The sequence below is a fragment of the Heptranchias perlo genome, chromosome 17 (assembly GCF_035084215.1).
Source record: "Heptranchias perlo isolate sHepPer1 chromosome 17, sHepPer1.hap1, whole genome shotgun sequence".
Taxonomy (NCBI): Eukaryota; Metazoa; Chordata; class Chondrichthyes; order Hexanchiformes; family Hexanchidae; genus Heptranchias; species Heptranchias perlo.
Genome location: NC_090341.1, coordinates 17,461,729 through 17,480,216, shown reverse-complemented (window position 1 = coordinate 17,480,216; position 18,488 = coordinate 17,461,729). Strand labels below are relative to the sequence as shown.

The following is an 18,488-nucleotide window of genomic DNA, read 5'->3' as shown; positions in this document are numbered from 1 at the left end:
AAAGCAACTTCAACAAGCTGATAGATGTAATATGATAGTGAGATAAAAGAGTGCTAGCTGAATAATGCAGCACTGAAGCTGATTCTCAATCCCACCTCTGCATTTCCTCCACAGATTTATAAAGAATTCTCTTTTTTTTTCCCTGTCTCTGCACATCTACCTACAAGGCACAAGTCAGGAGTGCAGTGGAGTACTTTTCACTTCCCTGGATGGATACTGCTGCAACAACACGCACAAAGCTCAACACCATCCAGGACAAAGCAGCCCACTTTAACGGCACCTCATTCACTAGCTAAAATCACCTCCTCCACCACTGGTGTACCGTGGCTGCACTGTGTACTATCTATCGGATGCTTTGCAGCAGCTCACCAAGGCTTCTTCTGCAGCACCACCCGAACCCACGATCTCCACCACCTAGAAGGACAAGGGCAGAAGGTGCATTGGAACACCATCAGCTCACCACCATGATTTGAACACATATCGCTGTTCCTTCATCGTCATTGTGTCAAAATCCTGGCACTCACTCCTAACAGCATTGTGGCAGCACCTTCACCACATGGCCTGCAGCGGTTGAAGAAGGTGGCCCACCACCACCTTCTCAGGGCAACAAGGGATGGGTCATAAATGTCAGGCTTGCCAGCAATGCCCACATCCCGAAAATTAAATTTAAAATATCCTAACTATCTTGCTAAGCAAAACATACAAGTGCAGAAAGATAATAAAATTTACTCTTAAAAAATCATCTTTAAGTAATTTTAAAATTTGTGTTCATTGACTTGCTTAAGATTTTATTCAATTTAAAACTGAACAATTGCTGTGAAAATTCTAACTATAGTTTCGTCAAAGGAGAAGATTTGCTTCTTTAAGATAAAATGTATCCTTAACATGTTCAGTTTTTATTGCTACTATCAAATTGCACAGATTTTGAATCAGTCCTCCTCCATGTTGAGCACCACTTGGAGGAAGCACTGAGGGTAGCAAGGGCACAGAATGTACTCTGGGTGGGGGACTTCAATGTCCATCACCAAGAGTGGCTCGGTAGCACCACTACTGACCGAGCTGGCCGAGTCCTGAAGGACATAGCTGCAAGACTGGGCCTGCGGCAGGTGGTGAGCAAACCAACACAAGGGAAAAACTTACTTGACCTCGTCCTCACCAATCTACCTGTCGCAAATGCATCTGTCCATGACAGTATTGGTAGGAGTGACCACCACACAATCCGCGTGGAAACGAAGTCCCGCCTTCGCACTGAGGACACCATCCAATGTGTTGTGTAGCACTACCACCGTGCTAAATGGGATAGATTTAGAACTGATCTAGCAGCTCAAAACTGGGCATCCATGAGGCGCTGTGAGCCATCAGCAGCAGCAGAATTGGATTCCAACACAATCTGTAACCTCATGGCCTGGCATGTTCCTCACTCTACCATTACCAACAAGCCAGGGGATCAACCCTGGTTCAATGAGGAGTGTAGAAGAGCATGCCAGGAGCAGCACCAGGTGTACCTAAAAATGAGGTGCCAACCTGGTGAAGCTACAACTCAGGACTACATGCATGCTAAACAGCAGAAGCAACATGCTATAGAAAGAGCTAAGCGATTCCACAACCAACGGATCAGATCAAAGCTCTACAGTCCTGCCACATCCAGTCGTGAATGATGGTGGACAATTAAACAACTAATGGGAGGAGGAGGCTCTGCAAATATCCCCATCCTCAATGATGGTGGAGTCCAGCACGTGAGTGCAAAAGACAAGGCTGAAGCGTTTGCAACCATCTTCAGCCAGAACTGTCGAGTGGATGATCCATCTCGGCCTCCTCCCGATATCCCCACCATCACAGAAGCCAGTCTTCAGCCAATTCGATTCACTCCACGCGATATCAAGAAACGACTGAGTGCACTGGATACAGCAAAGGCTATGGGCCCCGACAACATCCCAGCTGTAGTGCTGAAGACTTGTGCTCCAGAACTAGCTGCGCCTCCAGCCAAGCTGTTCCAGTACAGCTACAACACTGGCATCTACCTGACAATGTGGAAAATTGCCCAGGTATGTCCTGTCCACAAAAAGCAGGACAAATCCAATCCGGCCAATTATCGCCCCATCAGTCTACTCTCAATCATCAACAAAGTGATGGAAGGTGTCGTCGACAGTGCTATCAAGCGGCACTTACTCACCAATAACCTGCTCACCGATGCTCAGTTTGGGTTCCACCAGGACCACTCGGCTCCAGACCTCATTACAGCCTTGGTCCAAACATGGACAAAAGAGCTGAATTCCAGAGGTGAGGTAAGAGTGACTGCTCTTGACATCAAGGTAGTATTTGACCGAGTGTAGCACCAAGGAGCCCTTGTAAAATTGAAGTCAATGGGAATCAGGGGGAAAACTCTCCAGTGGCTGGAGTCATATCTACCACAAAGGAAGAAGGTAGTGTTTGTTGGAGGCCAATCATCTCAGCCCCAGGGCATTGCTGCAGGAGCTCCTCAGGGCAGTGTCCTAGGCCCAACCATCTTCAGCTGCTTCATCAATGACCTTCCCTCCATCATAAGGTCAGAAATGGGGATGTTCGCTGATGATTGCACAGTGTTCAGTTCCATTCGCAACCCCTCAAATAATGAAGCAGTCCGAGCCCGCATGGAGCAAGACCTGGACAACATCCAGGCTTGGGCTCATAAGTGGCAAGTAACATTCGCCCCAGACAAGTGCCAGGCAATGACCATCTCCAAGAGAGTCTATCCACCTCCCCTTGACATTCAACAGCATGACCATCATCGAATCCCCCACCATCAACATCCTGGGGGGTCACCATTGACCAGAAACTTAACTGGACCAACCATGTAAATACTGTGGCTACAAGAGCAGGTCAGAGGCTGAGTATTCTGCGGCGAGTGACTCACCTCCTGACTCCCCAAAGCCTTTCCACCATCTACAAGGCATAAGTCAGGAGTGTGATGGAATACTCTCCACTTGCTTGGACGAGTGCAGCTCCAACAACAGTCAAGAAGCTCGACACCATCCAGGACAAAGCAACCCGCATGATTGGCACCCCATCCACCACCCTAAACATTCACTTCCTTCACCACCGGCACACAGTGGCTGCACTATGTACCGTCCACAGGATGCACTGCAGCAACTCGCCAAGGCTTCTTCGACAGCACCTCCCAAACCCGCGACCTCTACCGCCTAGAAGGACAAGAGCAGCAGGCACATGGGAACAACACCACCTGCACGTTTCCCTCCAAGTCACACACCATCCCGACTTGGAAATATATCGCCGTTCCTTCATCGTCGCTGGGCCTGGAACTCCCTTCCTAACAGCACTGTGGGAGAACCGTCACCACACGAAATGCAGCGGTTCAAGGCGGCGGCTCACCACCACCTTCTCAAGGGCAATTAGAGATGGGCAATAAATGCCAGCCTCGCCAGCGACGCCCACATCCCATGAATGAATAAAAAAAAAGATTTTGAAGGGACTGTCTTCCTGAGAAAGTGATTTTTTTGAGGGGGAGGGGGAGGGGAGAGGAGAAGAGGGAAGAAGGGCCATAGTGCCACGCATCATATTCAGGACCATGAAGTCATGCACAAATGTAATCATGACACACCATAATATAATTTCAGTCTTCGTGAGTCATTTTTTGCCCAGTTCAACAACTGTAGTAAAAGAGATGTGCCAACAAACAGCTCCTGTTAATTCACACATGGGCCTGCTACAGGGCATTTCCTCACAATGTACCCTGCAATACTTGTGCATAAAAAGTGGGCATCTTTGAGGCTAGAAACATTGGGATAGATTTTCGTCTTTACTGCTTGGGTGATAATCTGGTTGAGTGGAACACCCGCAAGTTATAGAACCCACCTGATTTTCATTGCACTGTTGAGGGTGGGAAATCCAACAAGCAGCAGCATTTGAAGGGCTGCTGCTTGCATGTAAAGTTAAGTTACATTTTGCCTGAACAAAAATTGTGCAATATTTTGTACCTCAGGTGATTTGGTCCACTATGTGTTCATTGAGGAATGTGGGAAATACTCCCCCATTTTGGGACAAAGTTTTCTGAGTCCCAGTGCAGGAGGTGTAGCAAAGGAGACTGCCCCTGACAGGCTGGAAAGGCCACCCTCCTGTCAAAGCCCCAGTACCAGCTGTTTGGAAAGAGGAGAAAGAGTGAGAACATGTAATATCCGAAATAGAATCCGGTATCAAAAATCTCTGGAATCAGGAGGAATGGCAAAATAAGTGTCCCACCTTTTCACATGTTATTATTACTGGGGTAAAGAAGGCCGAGAACAAATGTAAATAATGAGCTTCTTCATCCTCAGAGGCACAGCATACAAAGCATGTCGATAACTTATTCCCCTTTTTCTCAACAATCTCATAGCATAAAAGTTGTAGGGCATATATTTAGGGGAGGCACATGAACAGCTTGCATTAAAACATGTAAGTGTCCAAAGCTATGCTTGAACTAGTATTGCATCATGTATGCTGCACTTCAATGCCCTTGCACAGGAGGGGGGGAATGGCTATATAGGCGCAATCTATAACGCTCTGGACTCTTGCGAAACCTGTAAGATGTAAAAGGTTCTGTGCTCTCTCCAGCTGCTGCCTCTTTTTCATAGGGAAACTTCTGAAGGTATTTCCCCTGGCAAATGTGATGTCTGTCTTGCTTTATTTGGCACATGCCCATTTTGGTGCTCTGGAAGCTTAGAAGCTTAAGGCAGTGGTGATCTTCACAGCAATGGGAAGAGTTGTCTGAGTTCTTGATATTGTCAATAGATCAACCTGGAGCAGATGGCATTGCTCTCTCTCAACCTCTCTGTTGAGGCAGAAGTAGGTCTTCTGAGAAATGCCCAGGTATGATTGTTAGGGTCCACAAATACAGTATTGATGGATGTACTCTTGCATCCTGAAATGTCATTGCATCTGTATGTGATGCCCTTCATGAAATCGTCCACTTCATCTAAATTATGCAGCCTACTGGGACTTTCCAAAGGGATTCCCATTCTCAGCACTTTCTTAGTTACAAATTACAAAAACTGTAGGAAAACAGATGCAAAACAGAAGTTTGTGTCAAAATGAAAAAAGATACAAGTAAATTCTACAACAATCTAGCTTGAAGAACACAACCAAAGCGGGCGAGGCCTGTGGGCCAGTAATGCATCCATTTTATATGGGTGAGGTGATAGAGTTTAGGCGAGTATCGTGAAGGTTGGTGTGGGACCTAACTTGAATAATTATTCCATGGAAATCAAACTTGTGTTTCCTAGTAGTGCAGCAACCTCCTGTCCAACAAAAGTGCTGACTGAAAAATTTGGCCTCGTGAATTACTAGCTTTACATTCCCAATAGCGGAGACTCTTAAAATTGAAGCTATTATTGGACTTTTTACACCAGTGCAAATCTAAGTTAATCCAGTAGTAGTGACAGTTCAGAAGAAATATAACCCAATGTGCCTGTTCAGCTCAATGCCTGTGAAATTGTAATAAAATTATTCAGCCTAAACACAGCACTTCTTTCTGCACCACTGTGACAGTTCCAGTTCCCACAGTATCCTCAAAGTGACATTACCCAGTTAATGCTGAATTATGGGCAGTTTGGTTCTGTACATTCACATCCATAGGGAAATATATTCAGATCGCTGAAACATATTACATTGAGGATACTTAACAGCCATCATTGAGAGGAAAATTTCATCCCATCTGTTTGGGCCGGAGTTGACTCAGACTTCAAAGGCAAGACAATAATGTTGAAGCCCAGTGCGCCATCCTGCATTCCTGCTTCCCTCCTTGTCCTAAATAACCTCTAATAAATGCAATTTACATCAGTTTCCATGTTAACTGGAATGATTATGTCTCACCTAGCTGCACATTATCTAATTCTTAGATTTTAGTACCCTAGTAATTGTGACCTTACCTGGTGGTGCGATCGACTGTGCTTTCTTAGCAACAGAAGAGATATAAAGCTTACTTTCCGTGCACAAAGAACCCTCTAATGTTTCCGGTAAAGTGAGATTATTTGGAAAAAGTACTATTAGGGTAATTTTTCTTCTTATTTGAGGTTAAGATTCTCTCCAGTTTCCTCCCCGTTCCCTGGTCTCTCCACCTCATGCATCAGCTGAGAGGAAGGAGCTGGCTTCCTCACAGTGAACCACTTGTCATTGGGAATGCAGCATGGGGACTCATGAACGGACTGCACCACCTTCTGGGGAAATATTATTAGCAATCCTTTTTGGTCCCAAGTTACTTCACAAAGTGCTAGTGGATGGACCCAAGCACAGAGTAAACAGAACTGATACATTTTTCTGCCCCTGGACAATTGCATTTATGGGCAAACTATGCATTCCTAAGATAACAGCTGAGTGGCTTCAACTGAACTAAAATTTCTGTTCCCGCATGTAAATCTGCTTTCTTATATCTCTATGCATACAATTATGGATGCATGTTATAATTAATAACTGATCACTGAACAATGTGACAGTTTACATTAGATTTCTATGAATGTGTTGTGTAAGAATATACCTAGCTTACAAGAAAGTAAGAATGTACTTGCATTCATATTGCTCCTTTCTTCAGGATGTTCCAAAGCCCTTCACAGCCAATGGATTAACAGTTAAATATTCTGTAACTAAACATAAATCTCTTGAATTTGTGGATTTGATATGTATGGACTTTACTTTCACACTCCAAGTTCCCAGGATTAAGTTTCTATCTTTCTTGAATAGCTGTGGCAACTTGCCCCAAAAACACTGCTCAGTTAAAATAGAGATTTGGTTAATTTATATTTGGGGGAAATTAGAATCATAGAAAATTTACAGCACAGAAGGAGGCCATTCGGCCCATTGTGTCCGCACCAGCCGAAAATGAGCCACCCAGCCTAATCCCACTTTCCAGCACTTGGTCCGTAGCCCTGTAGGTTACGGCACTTCAGGTGCACATCCAGGTACTTTTTAAATGAGTTGAGGATTTCTGCCTCTACCACCCTTTCAGGCAGTGAGTTCCAGACCCCGACAACCCTCTGGGAGAAGACATTTTTCCTCAGCTCCCCTCTAATCCTTCTACGAAACACTTTAAATCTATGTACCCTGGTTATTGACCTCTCTGCTAAGGGAAATAGATTCTTCCTATCCACTCTATCTAGGCCCCTCATAATTTTGTAAATCTCAATTAAATCTCCCCTCAGCCTTCTCTGTTCCAAAGAGAACGACCCCAGCCTATCCAATCTTTCCTCATAGCTAAAATTCTCCAGCCCTGGCAACATCCTCATTAGTTTCCTCTGTACCCTCTCTAGTGCAATTACATCCTTCCTGTAATGTGGTGACCAGAACTTGTCAAAGCACAGTTAAGGTAAACTTTATTTGATATGAAACAGCTGAACTACAATGAGTTTTATAATTGTAATATTTAAATAACCATCCACAGGAAGAATTTCCTTGCTTGAAATAGTTCACTTACCTGAAGGACTACTGAAAGATTCAAAGGTGTCAGCCGCCATGACCAATGACACTAAATTAATTAGAACTGACCACAGGGTTGTAAAATTCATAAGTATATCCTTCTGACTTGTGGCTCTGTCAATTATACCTGTCCTTTCCACATAGGGAATGACTGGCCTGAAGTAATAATTATTCTTTGGGTTGCAACTCTGATATTCGACACAGAGCTTTTGGCCAGCCATTCCTTCTTTGGAGAAGAAAAGCATATTTGGGAGATTAAGTTGTAAGTTTCAACTTCTTGCACTTAACGAATGAAGTGGCTCCCTTGAGCTGAATCACTGAGAAATCAACAGATCAACCATGAATTGCGATTATACTATGTGAGATTGATTGTTATATTGTACTATTGAAAGTCTTTTACCGACTTTGTAAAGTTGTATTTCAGAAGCTTCTAAGAGGACGATATTTTTGCCTGTGTCTGTGCTCAAGGTACAACTTTGTAAATGTTACGCTTTGATATTCTGAAGGCTAACATGTGTGCTTCAACGAGGATTGTATATTCCAGCAAAGTCAGGCTGGGTTGGGTTGGTCATGCCAATGGTTGCATGCCCTGCATCCCCCCGGAATCCACCATTCACCACTTTAGTCAGTTTTCCGCTGAAAGCTGTTTTGGCAAAAGGATAATTCCTAGTTACTTGCTGAGCACAGAATGCCACAGTAGTGTTTATTTCCCCCAATGGAAAAACAGGCACTTGTAAAATGGATAGTAACAGCTCTTAAGCTAATAAATAATTAGATAGCTACATTTTATTCTCATTTAAACTTTTTCTTTTAATTTCAAATATATCACCCTTTAGCCTCAGGAAATATGTCTGATGGTAAAGTAATAAGGGAATAAACAGAGGCTATTCCAACATAGTTGACCTCTTAAATAATAGTTACAAAAGGATCATAAACACAGCAGGTATTTAGAACTCAATTCAGTCGGTTCTTTCTGATGACTATCTATACCTGCTTTAAATTGTGTGGGCAACACCACAAAATTGTGTGGGTCACACCACAAAATACTTATATAATCATCGCTATAAACATTCTTAGTTTGCCCTAATTGGAGTTTTGATATCAGCCCAGAAATTGCTGGAAAAATAATGGCACCCGCCATTATTAGTACGTAAAACCTAGCAATTTGTGCTGAAAAAGAGATATGCCATGTGTTCCGATTCTCCACAAATTGCTGGATGATTTGGGCCGGTCCACTGTTAGCTTCGCCAAAACCGAAAAAAATTACGCCGTGAGCAACCCCATTGTGGGTCATGAAATTGCTGGGTTTACGCCTTTAATACAAATTAATCTCGCTGCAGCCATTTAGGGCTGGTAATTCATGTCATAGGACCCTGTTAATGACGTGATTTATGGTCCTGACATGCCACTCAATCTTGGAGGCCCAGAAAGGGAGCAATGAAAATGTGCAGTCTCATTCCCACAGGTAGTAACGTGTTCCGAGAGGTTTTTTAAATTCTAAATTTTTATTTTCAAATTTTTTTTTCTTACTTTTCCAGTCTCTCTCTTTATTTCTCTTTCTGTATCTAATTTGATTCTAATTCAACCTATTTCTTTCTCCATTCGCTCTGTTTCTTTCTCTACCCTTAAATTTCACTGGTTAAGGAGATAGACCATTCACGAGGTCCCAGATGCCCCATTGACATTGCTGCACCATCAACTCGCATTTCCAGCAATTTGCAGTGCAAAAATAATACGTTCTGAAGGGCGAGGTAATAAAATCCAATTCACGATGCTCGCCATGAGATGCGCGCTCAGCAATTTCTGGTCCAAAGATTCTGTGGTGTCCTCTGGTGTAGTAAGTGCATCCCCATTGCTAAATATGTGCAATAAAGCTGCATATTTATTTGCTTCTTCACAACCATAATGACTTGCGCACGCTGAGAGAGAACATAAAAAGGTTTAAAGAATCTCCCACATTGTTCTCTACACATTCTTTACACTGTTAAGTGCCAATGTAGCCATTAGTTGCCTTCAGTAAACAACTGCCAGACATTATAAGCAAGAACTGAGCGTATTTCACAAAATTCTCATGAATATCATCTGCCCAAGAAATAATGAAAAACAAGTTAAAAATGAAGTTGCATTACTTTTCTCATACGTATTTATTTTCTAGTTAAATAACAATATGCAGAGTCATTAAAACTGGATGTAATATTGCTAAAAAAAAACATAGATGTGTTGACTGGTGTAATTACTACAGGAAGATCCCTGGGGATATTCAGAGGTTTAACAAAGCTTAGAATGAAACAAAAGTGTCTGCTGAGAAAAGATCTGCCATGACTGAAAAAAGAAATGCCCTTAAATAATCATTCGCTCGATGAATCCCAACTAAGAGGTCCATGACTCTTTGGATCTCATTTTGATTGCTGGATCTGGGTAGAGTGCCTTAAGTTTCTATTTCTCAAACCGTGAGATGACCTGTGGGCTTCTACCTGAACTTATAATATATGACATTTTTTTCTCCTTTTCTTTCCCACTTCATGGTAGCTGCCTTCATTTGTGCATCTTATGAATCCTCTGTATGGTCATACTGTATCAGTGGATGGATAGGTTGGCTGCCAAATAATTGTCCACAGTTTTTTTTGTCTGTAATGCGATCTAACTACATTAATTGATACTTTTATATAACCCTCTGATAGTTATAAACCCCATATTATGCACTTCCTGATGAGGCAGTAGTTTTATGTTCTATATATTTATCAATATTTTTTAAAAGTACAAAAAAATCACTTGGATCTATATTGTGTTCGTTTGAGGGGGAAAAAAGTCAGGAAAAATAAATATTTTATGGCGCACAGTCAGAAGGCAGAAACTTCTAACCAAAATGTGTCTCTTGCTAAATATTCCAACAAAATTCGAGCTTTTTCCGAGTTCTTGATGTCTTAATCTATGTTCAAACTAAAGTACAATTCTTCATTTGAATCTCACAGGACGATGTCCTTCAGTTACTGTTGACATTTCTGTGATAGACCCAGTGAAAAGTTATGCATAATTCAAATGTTATTTCAGAACCTATTGCTTCGTACTGTGGAAATATTTCATCTTATTTTCTGCTGATTGCTTTTAATTCAGCTAATGTGAATCACAGAAGCGTAGAATATTACAACACAAAAACTGGGCATTTGGCCCATCAACTTTGTGCTAGTGTTTTTAAGAACATTTTTCATTGACTCGTGATTTAATCTATACGTTTCTATCGTTATAACTCTTGATCTAAATATTCATCCTTCCTGCAAAGCAAACTGCAAATCATCATTTTATTTGCTTACCTCTGGTCTCACTGGGTCCTCAATGCCAACAACAGCTATACAGGTCAGGTCTGTTAAAATGTCATTTTCAGTGTCCCAGTCAGGCTCTGGACTACCTGGGAAGTCACGGAAGGCAATGCAAATGGTCCTCAATCCATCACAAGCCATGGGCTCGATGACCTTCTTTACCATCTCATCACGGTCACGAGGCCTGAAGCCCCGAGCCTCTCCGGCAGTGTTTAGGACATTTGAGCATCTAAAACAGAAAAAAATATTGCTATGTCAACTCACTAGTGTATAGCGGGCAGGAAATTGGACATGAATTTAGATTTGAGGTTGGGATCAGATCAGCCATGATCTTATTAAATGGCGGAGCAGGCTCGAAGGGCCGATTGGCCTACTCCTGCTTCTATTTCTTATGTTCTTATGTGCATTTAAAGGAGAGGGTTAGCACTGCTGGGAATTGGAACACGCTCTGCTCAGAAAGAGCACAGGCCAATTGCAATGCTGATCTTCATTCTCTGTTGTCCATGACAATGTATCTCGAGCAAAACCTCAGTAGATCACCCCAATTCCTCCCTGGCAGGCTTTTATCATGTGGTTCACCTGATGGAAGGGGGTATTTCAGCTCCAAAAGCTAGTGGCAAGAACTGATTATTGCAATGTTCTTCACAGACCAGTGTGATCACAAAACCATCCATTTCCAACTTCCATTTTATCGAAAGGTTACACTACAACTGTAGAAACTGACTCCGCCTTTACACTACAACTTTAGGGTTAGTATAAAGCAGCTTCTAGGGTTGTAGTGTGAATGCAGTCTTAATTACCACAAATAGTACACACAAAATATCATAAAAACAGCATGGCATATTCCTTTTTAAGTGTTTATATATATATATTATTTTAATGTAATTACTTTTTTAAGACAATTTCTGAGGCTCCTTTGCTATACATCCGGAAGCTTCCATCTTGCATTTTGATAACAGTACTCATGGATTTTCTCTCAGAGTTGAAAGTGTAGACTTTGTAGAGCTTCTCTTCCGGTGTCTGATCTCGAACAGGTTGGTAATCTCGCTTCAGGTCCAAGACAAGTCCCAACAGCCCACACTCAGTCTTGTTACCAATCTGACGGGGTAGACCACCTTCCTTCTCTGGAGGCTGCAAGAGGAAAAACAAGTCTACAAACTAACTGTAAAATGACAAGAGGGAAAAGCATAGTCTGGTTCTCTCAATAGACCAATGAGTTTATCCAGTGAGTAGCTGACCCATACAGAGCAGATAAGTCCCTGGCTCGACCCCAGGTCCTGGCCTATGCTGAGTTAGCTGATCTCAGGCAGGGCAGAGGTAATGGTGCCTTCATCACACATGGATTAGCGAGGGCAATCTCATCCAGGACTCCTGCTCCTGATTGCTATCCAGAGACCCCTGCTGTGCACGTGATAAGGTCAGATGAAGACAAGATTGAGCTCAGCTGTGATTCAGGCATTTACCATCCTTGCAAGCAAATAGTCCCAATGCAATTTACCCACCCTCTTCCTGTATCCCTTTATCCCCATTTCCTTCATCCACCTATCCAATTGAATTAGGAATATTGACATAGTTTCTGCCTCAACCACTAACCCTGGGAATGTATTCCACAGCTTCACAGCTCTGTGTGTAAAGAAGTTTATTTTGCTGTCTGTTCTAAATCCCTTACATTTAATCTTGTATCTATGGCCGTTCATTCTTGACAACCTCAACTCCTGGAAACATTCTGCTTCTATCTACCCTGTCCCATCCTTTCTTAATTTTAAACACTTCTATCAAACACTGAGGAATCAGTTTTATAGATTGTGTTCTACTTAGGGATAAATGAAGAAGCTGGAGTGCACCTCTATTAATATTCAATGTCAGCCTCTTGACAATTCAAACAAGCAACTTGAAATCCAGCACTGTTATACATTATACACTAGAGAAACATCTGTACTGTTTGGTAGCATAATTAAATTAATTGCACTAAATCTGACAGCAGTGTTTCATTCTCAATACAATTCTACTGTTACTTCATTAATATTTTTTGCACATAATTGCGCATGTCCAGAAAATGCACATTCAGGAAGCAAGGAGAACAACTGCTAGCTTTCTGTAACAGTTTTAAAATAGTCATGCTAAAATACTTGATAAGAAGCCAAATGTATTCCCTAATTAAAACTGCAGGTGAATAATTGAGTCCTACATCTTTCCCCACACACCATAGACTCTTGTTCTTTCCATTAAAAATATTTGACAGGATCACTGGTGGCATATTGCCAGTGCTATGTTACTGACTGAATATTTACTCTATCACCTTGGCATTCCTGTACAGCACCACAGACACAACCTTCCACCCTCTTCTCTGTCTTCTGTAATCCCCAGAGCAAAGTGGGCAGATGAGCGTGACTGCAGGTCCTCCTGATGTAGGTGACAGCTGCCCTCTTTGCTTCTTTGGTAATGTGCACTCTTTTTTTGAACAACTCCTCAGAAAGGCCCTCATATGACCCATGTTGCCTGTATATTCTATGGACGGATAATATCTGGTATTAAATACCACCTGACTCTCCTTTGCTCCAGCCTGCGCTGTTCCAACTCCATGACATACAAGGATACGCCCATAGTGAATGCCATACTCGCTCCTAAGAAGCCCCCAGTACGGGTAGGGAGTGGGTGGATTTGGGAAAAATCTGCCAGTGGTCTGACCCTGTGCAGGTGTCTGTCGGCAGAATGGCAAAAAAAAAAATTGAAAAAAAATCCCAGCAATAGAAATTGCGATTCAAACTCTCCAGAATCTTCCGGCTCAGAAACTCCTCACTTCCACAATCATGGCAGCTGCTGCACCGCACAAATCTCCCTCTAAGTTAGCCCAAGTACACTAGCAGTGTAGAACTAGGAAGCTCGGAGCTGCTGCACCACTGGCCCTCATTGTGACAAATTCAAATAAGATCAGTTGGGACTCGGAGGTCGGTCGCGAGAATTTTCACAAAAGGCAAGGGAACTCGGGGGAAGTGACTTAATGGTGGAAGTGACGTCCGTCCAATGATCCTGCCTGAAAAAAATTACCTGTGTCGTTTATGCACCGCTAATGCACTGAAACGGCAAGGAAATTCACCCCATATATTAAAACTATGGGTGAATTTTTAATGAAATCTTATTTTAGCTGGCATTCATAATATCTAAATTCGTATTTTCAAAATGTCATTCTTGCACTGAAGGAATACTGGATTGTCAGTGCTGCCGTCCTTTAGATGAAATGTTAACCCAAGGTCCCATCTTTCTGTGCAGACGGATATTAAAGATTCCACAGCACAAGTCAAAGAAGAGCAGAGTTATCTCAGTGTTGTGACCAATATTCCTCCCTTAACCAGTACCATCAAAACACACAGGTGAACTGATTATTCATCTCACTGCTGTTGACAGGACATTCCACTTGCAGAATAGCTTTCACAGTTTCTTATGTAATAACAATCACTGCACTCCAAACACAATTCAGCGTGTGAAACACTTTGAGACATTTCAATGACGTGATAAAGTGTTATATAAATGCTAGCATTTCTTTTTCTTCAAAGCGATAAAAATCCCATAACAAATTCTACACAGCAGGTTAGGCCTCTCTGGGTGAAGAATGCTTTGTTTAATGACATGGCTTCTTGCAAGTTATGTTGTAATTTCTTTACCTCTTTAGGCTTTTCATTTCATATTCCATTATCCAGCTGAGAGTGTGGGTAGGTGACCTGCCCTTGGCAATAATCCACTATAACCAGCTATTAGAACAAGCATAAGAGCAGCCTGGTGTGGTCCAGCCTTTAATGTTTGTCCCCCTACCTTGTGAGGAGGAGGCCCCTAACCTCCAGTTGGTGCAATCTCTGATGGAATGGCTAAGATTGAGTACACTTCAAGTGGGGAATCACAGCCACAAATCCATATCTGGCCATTCCAAAGCTCACTGCATTGGACATCCAACACACAAGTGCCATTCATTTGTATTCAGGATATTTAATGCTTGGAACAGAGATCAATCTCAGGAGGACATGGTTTGTATACTTGAGGTCATTGACCTCTGTCTTTTACTCTTGGCTTCCTCTGAATTGTAAAGATGGAATGCCAGGGTGAAAAGTGGAGGCATGAGACAGCATACAAACTGGAATCATAGAATCTTACAGCACAGAAAGAGGCCATTTGGCCTGCCATGCCTGTGCCAGCTCTTTGAAAGAGCTGTCCAATTTAATCCCACACCCCAGCTTTTTCCCCATTACCCTGCAAATTTGTCCTCTTCAAGTACATGTCCAACTGCCTTTGGAAAGTTCCTATGGAATCTGCTTCCACCACCCTTTCAGGTAGTGCATTCCAGATCTTAACAACCCTCTGTATGAAAAACATTCTCCTCATTTCCCCTCTAGTTCTTTTGCCAATTATTTTAAATCTATGACCTCTGGTTACCGACACACTTGCCAGAGGAAACAATTTCTCCCTGCTTGCACTATTAAAACCCCTCATAATTTTGAATACCTCTATTAGGTCTCCCCTTAACAACCTCTGCTCTAAGGAGAACAATCCCAGCTTCTCCAATCTCTCCGCATTACTGAAGTCCCTCATCCCTGGTATTATCCTGGTAAACCTCCATTGTACCCTCTCCAAGGCCTTGACATCCTTCCTATAGTGTGGTACCCAGAATTGTACACAATACTCCAGCTGATGCCTAACCAGTGATTTGTAAAGGTTTAGCATAACTTCCTTGTTTTTGTATTCAATGCCCCTATTTAGAAAGCCAAGTATCCCATATGCTTTCTTAACCGTCTTATCGACTTGCTGTGCCACCGTCAAAGATTTGTGAATATGCACCCCCAGGTCCTTCTGCTCTTGCATCCCCCTCAAAATAGTACCATTTAGATTATACTGTCTTTCCACTGTTCTTTCTCCCAAAATGCATCACTTCACACTTATCCACATTAAATTGCATCTGCCAGGTATCTGCCCATTTCACCAATCTGTCTATGTCCTCCTGAAGTCTGCGATTATCCTGCTCACTATTTATTGTGTTGCCAAGTTTTGCATCATCTGCAATCTTCGAATTTGTACTCCCTATATCCAAGTACAGGTCATTTATATATAACAAGAAAAGCAATGGTCCTAATACTGATCCCTGGGAGACCCCACTGCATACTTCTCTCCAGTCAGAAAAACATCCGTTCACCACTACTCTCTGCCTCCTATCCCTTAGCTAATTATGTACCCAAGTTACCACCGTCCCGTTAATTCTATTTTCAGAATAAGTCTGTTATGTGATACTTTATCAAATGCCTTTTGAAAGTCCACATATACAACATCTACTGCACTACCTTCATCAACGAACTCAATCAGTTTAGTCAGACACGATTTGCCTTTAACAAATCCGTGCTGGCTGTCCCTTATTAGCCCATGCTTCTCCAAGTAAGAATTAATTTTGTCTTTGATAATGGTCTCTAGTAGTTTTCCCACCACTGACGTTAGACTGACTGGCCTGTTAGACTAATCGCCTTCACACCACCACTTCCAGTACAATATCTATAAAGTTATTAAATTTGATATGTCTTGCCAGATTCCATTGAAAAGTTCTATGTAGCTTTTTTCTTATAATAGCTGTAGGTAACATTGGCCTAATAAGCCTTTCCAATGTTATGTATTGGAAATTGTCCCAGTTTGTGACATTTTCACTGCTGCAGTTGGCTAACTGCTGCAATTCCAAACTATGGCCACCTGGTGGCTCTAAGGAGCAGTTTTTGATTAACGTCCACTGTGTCAGCCCGCCTGTTTGACATAAGCAGCCAGGTAAGTACTAACTTGTATTTTTAAATCTAATCTTTGAACTTCTGCCCCCTTGCAGGTCTCCCCTCCATCTCTGCCAACCCCAGCTTGCCTCATAGAGCCTCTGCCTCTTCCATTTCTGCTGCCTATACTCCTCCATTTTCAGGCATCTCCCTTTATGCCACCACTGCTGATCTGCAATGGGCCCTGCTTTGCTGCCATTACTTGTTCCCTTGGCTGATCAGCCATTTTTGGCCTACTGGTGCTCCCCAGCCTGCATTCTCGCTCCCAATGCACCGCTACCTTTTCAGCTTCCTTTCCTTTCTCCCACTCCACTACGCCCTGCCTGTTCTGTGGCCTTCCTGAGTACCAATATTCTGTCCCCACACAGAATTAGTGACCTAATAAAGGTCTTTAAAATTCGGAAAGGCTTTGATTGGGTAGAGTAGATGTTTCCACTTGTGGGGGAGACCAAAACTACGGGCCATAAATGTGTGATAATCACCAATAAATCCAATAGGGAATTCAGGTGAAACTTCTTTACCCAAAGAGTGGTAAGAACGTGGAACACACTGCAAGGAGCAGTTGAGGCAAATAACATAGATGCAGTTAAGGGGAAGCTAGATAAACACATGAGGGAGAAATAAATAGAAGGATATGCTGATAGGATGAGATGAAGTAGGGAGGGAGGAGGCTCATGTGGAGCATAAACACTGGCACAGACCAGTTGGGCCGAATGGCCTATTTCTGTGCTGTAGTTTCGATGTATCTCGATGTAACAACTGCCTCCCTCTCATTTACCTCAGGTCAGGTTTCTCCAACATTTTAAATTTAAATTTATTTCTATATTATTATTTTATACTTAATCTCTTTATTACAATAATCCCCTCCCCTTCATCCATTAACCCTTGCCGACACCCCCTCCCCCATGCATCTGATCTCTTCCCCTCCTCACCTGTGTGCAATGCCACAAGAGATCGACCAGATTTGAATATATTCCGAATGAAACTGTAAGAAAAACATTTTCATTCCTATCTTAACAGAGAAATGTAACTGTGACACAATCAGGGGCTTTTAAGTGTTGACTTGTGAAAATATTTTCTCTTGCTTTGTTCCTGCAACCTTTTACAACATTGTTTGACTTTTTAACATATTTTGATTGAGACCACGTTTCACATGTCCTAAACAGACAGGTAGCTCTATAGAGGGGAGATATAAAGTTACAGATCTACTGCAGATGACTTAAGTGCAATCATCTTTATTTTTCATATGAACTAAATTGGATTACCATGAGCTTTGAAGCACAGCGAGATTTCTGGCTAGCTAGCTGAGTCATTTTGTATTCTGGATCGTCTGTCTGATGGGATGTTTGCGATGGCTTACACACTGAGAATCCCTTCAATCATTAATACATGGGATGACTTGAATCCCAGGGAGAGCCTGACTTTCCATTTAAAATTTAATAATTTACAATATTCTAGCTATGCTATTTTAGTTCAATACGCACCCTAGCGAAAGTCTTCGATCCTGGATGTAGCTACTAGAATGTCGCAAACTTAAGGCAATTCTATCACAAGGGGTTCGTCACATTCACCAAAAGAACAGGTACCACAGAACAAGATATAGGAGGGTTGATTTTCATTTCTCCCCCCATAGGGCAGAAACAGGGTGGTAGTGTAATAAAAATGGAAGCACAACACTTAATGCCCCATTTCCGCCTATGTTTGGTCACCGCCATTTTGGTGGGTGGGCCTTGAAATGGGTGGCCCAAGAACCCGCTTGGAAACCAGCCGAGCCAGGCGAATTGAAAGGGGAGAGCCGTAAAGCAATCCTGGGGAAGGTAGTGGAGATTTGGGCATCGGAAGGGGTCGATTTTTGTGCGACCAGGAGGAGCACTAATGCATTAAGGTTCTTCTCGGTACCACAAAATTGTTTAAAAGCCTTTTTTAAAAACTTTTTTTC

General features: G+C 42.4%; 1 protein-coding gene across 4 annotated transcripts in view; it reads right to left on the bottom strand.

The window, feature by feature from the left end:
• atp2b2 (ATPase plasma membrane Ca2+ transporting 2) overlaps positions 1–18,488 on the bottom strand; it is a 572,540-nt gene that overhangs the window by 46,135 nt on the left and 507,917 nt on the right. For all 4 annotated transcript variants that reach the window (XM_067998633.1, XM_067998635.1, XM_067998632.1 and 1 more), the window contains exons 14-15: positions 11,647–11,888; positions 10,752–10,986 (exon numbers count right to left, since the gene is read on the bottom strand). In XM_067998633.1, coding sequence (XP_067854734.1) covers positions 10,752–10,986; positions 11,647–11,888 — 477 coding nt within the window. The remainder of the gene's footprint in view (positions 1–10,751; positions 10,987–11,646; positions 11,889–18,488) is intronic.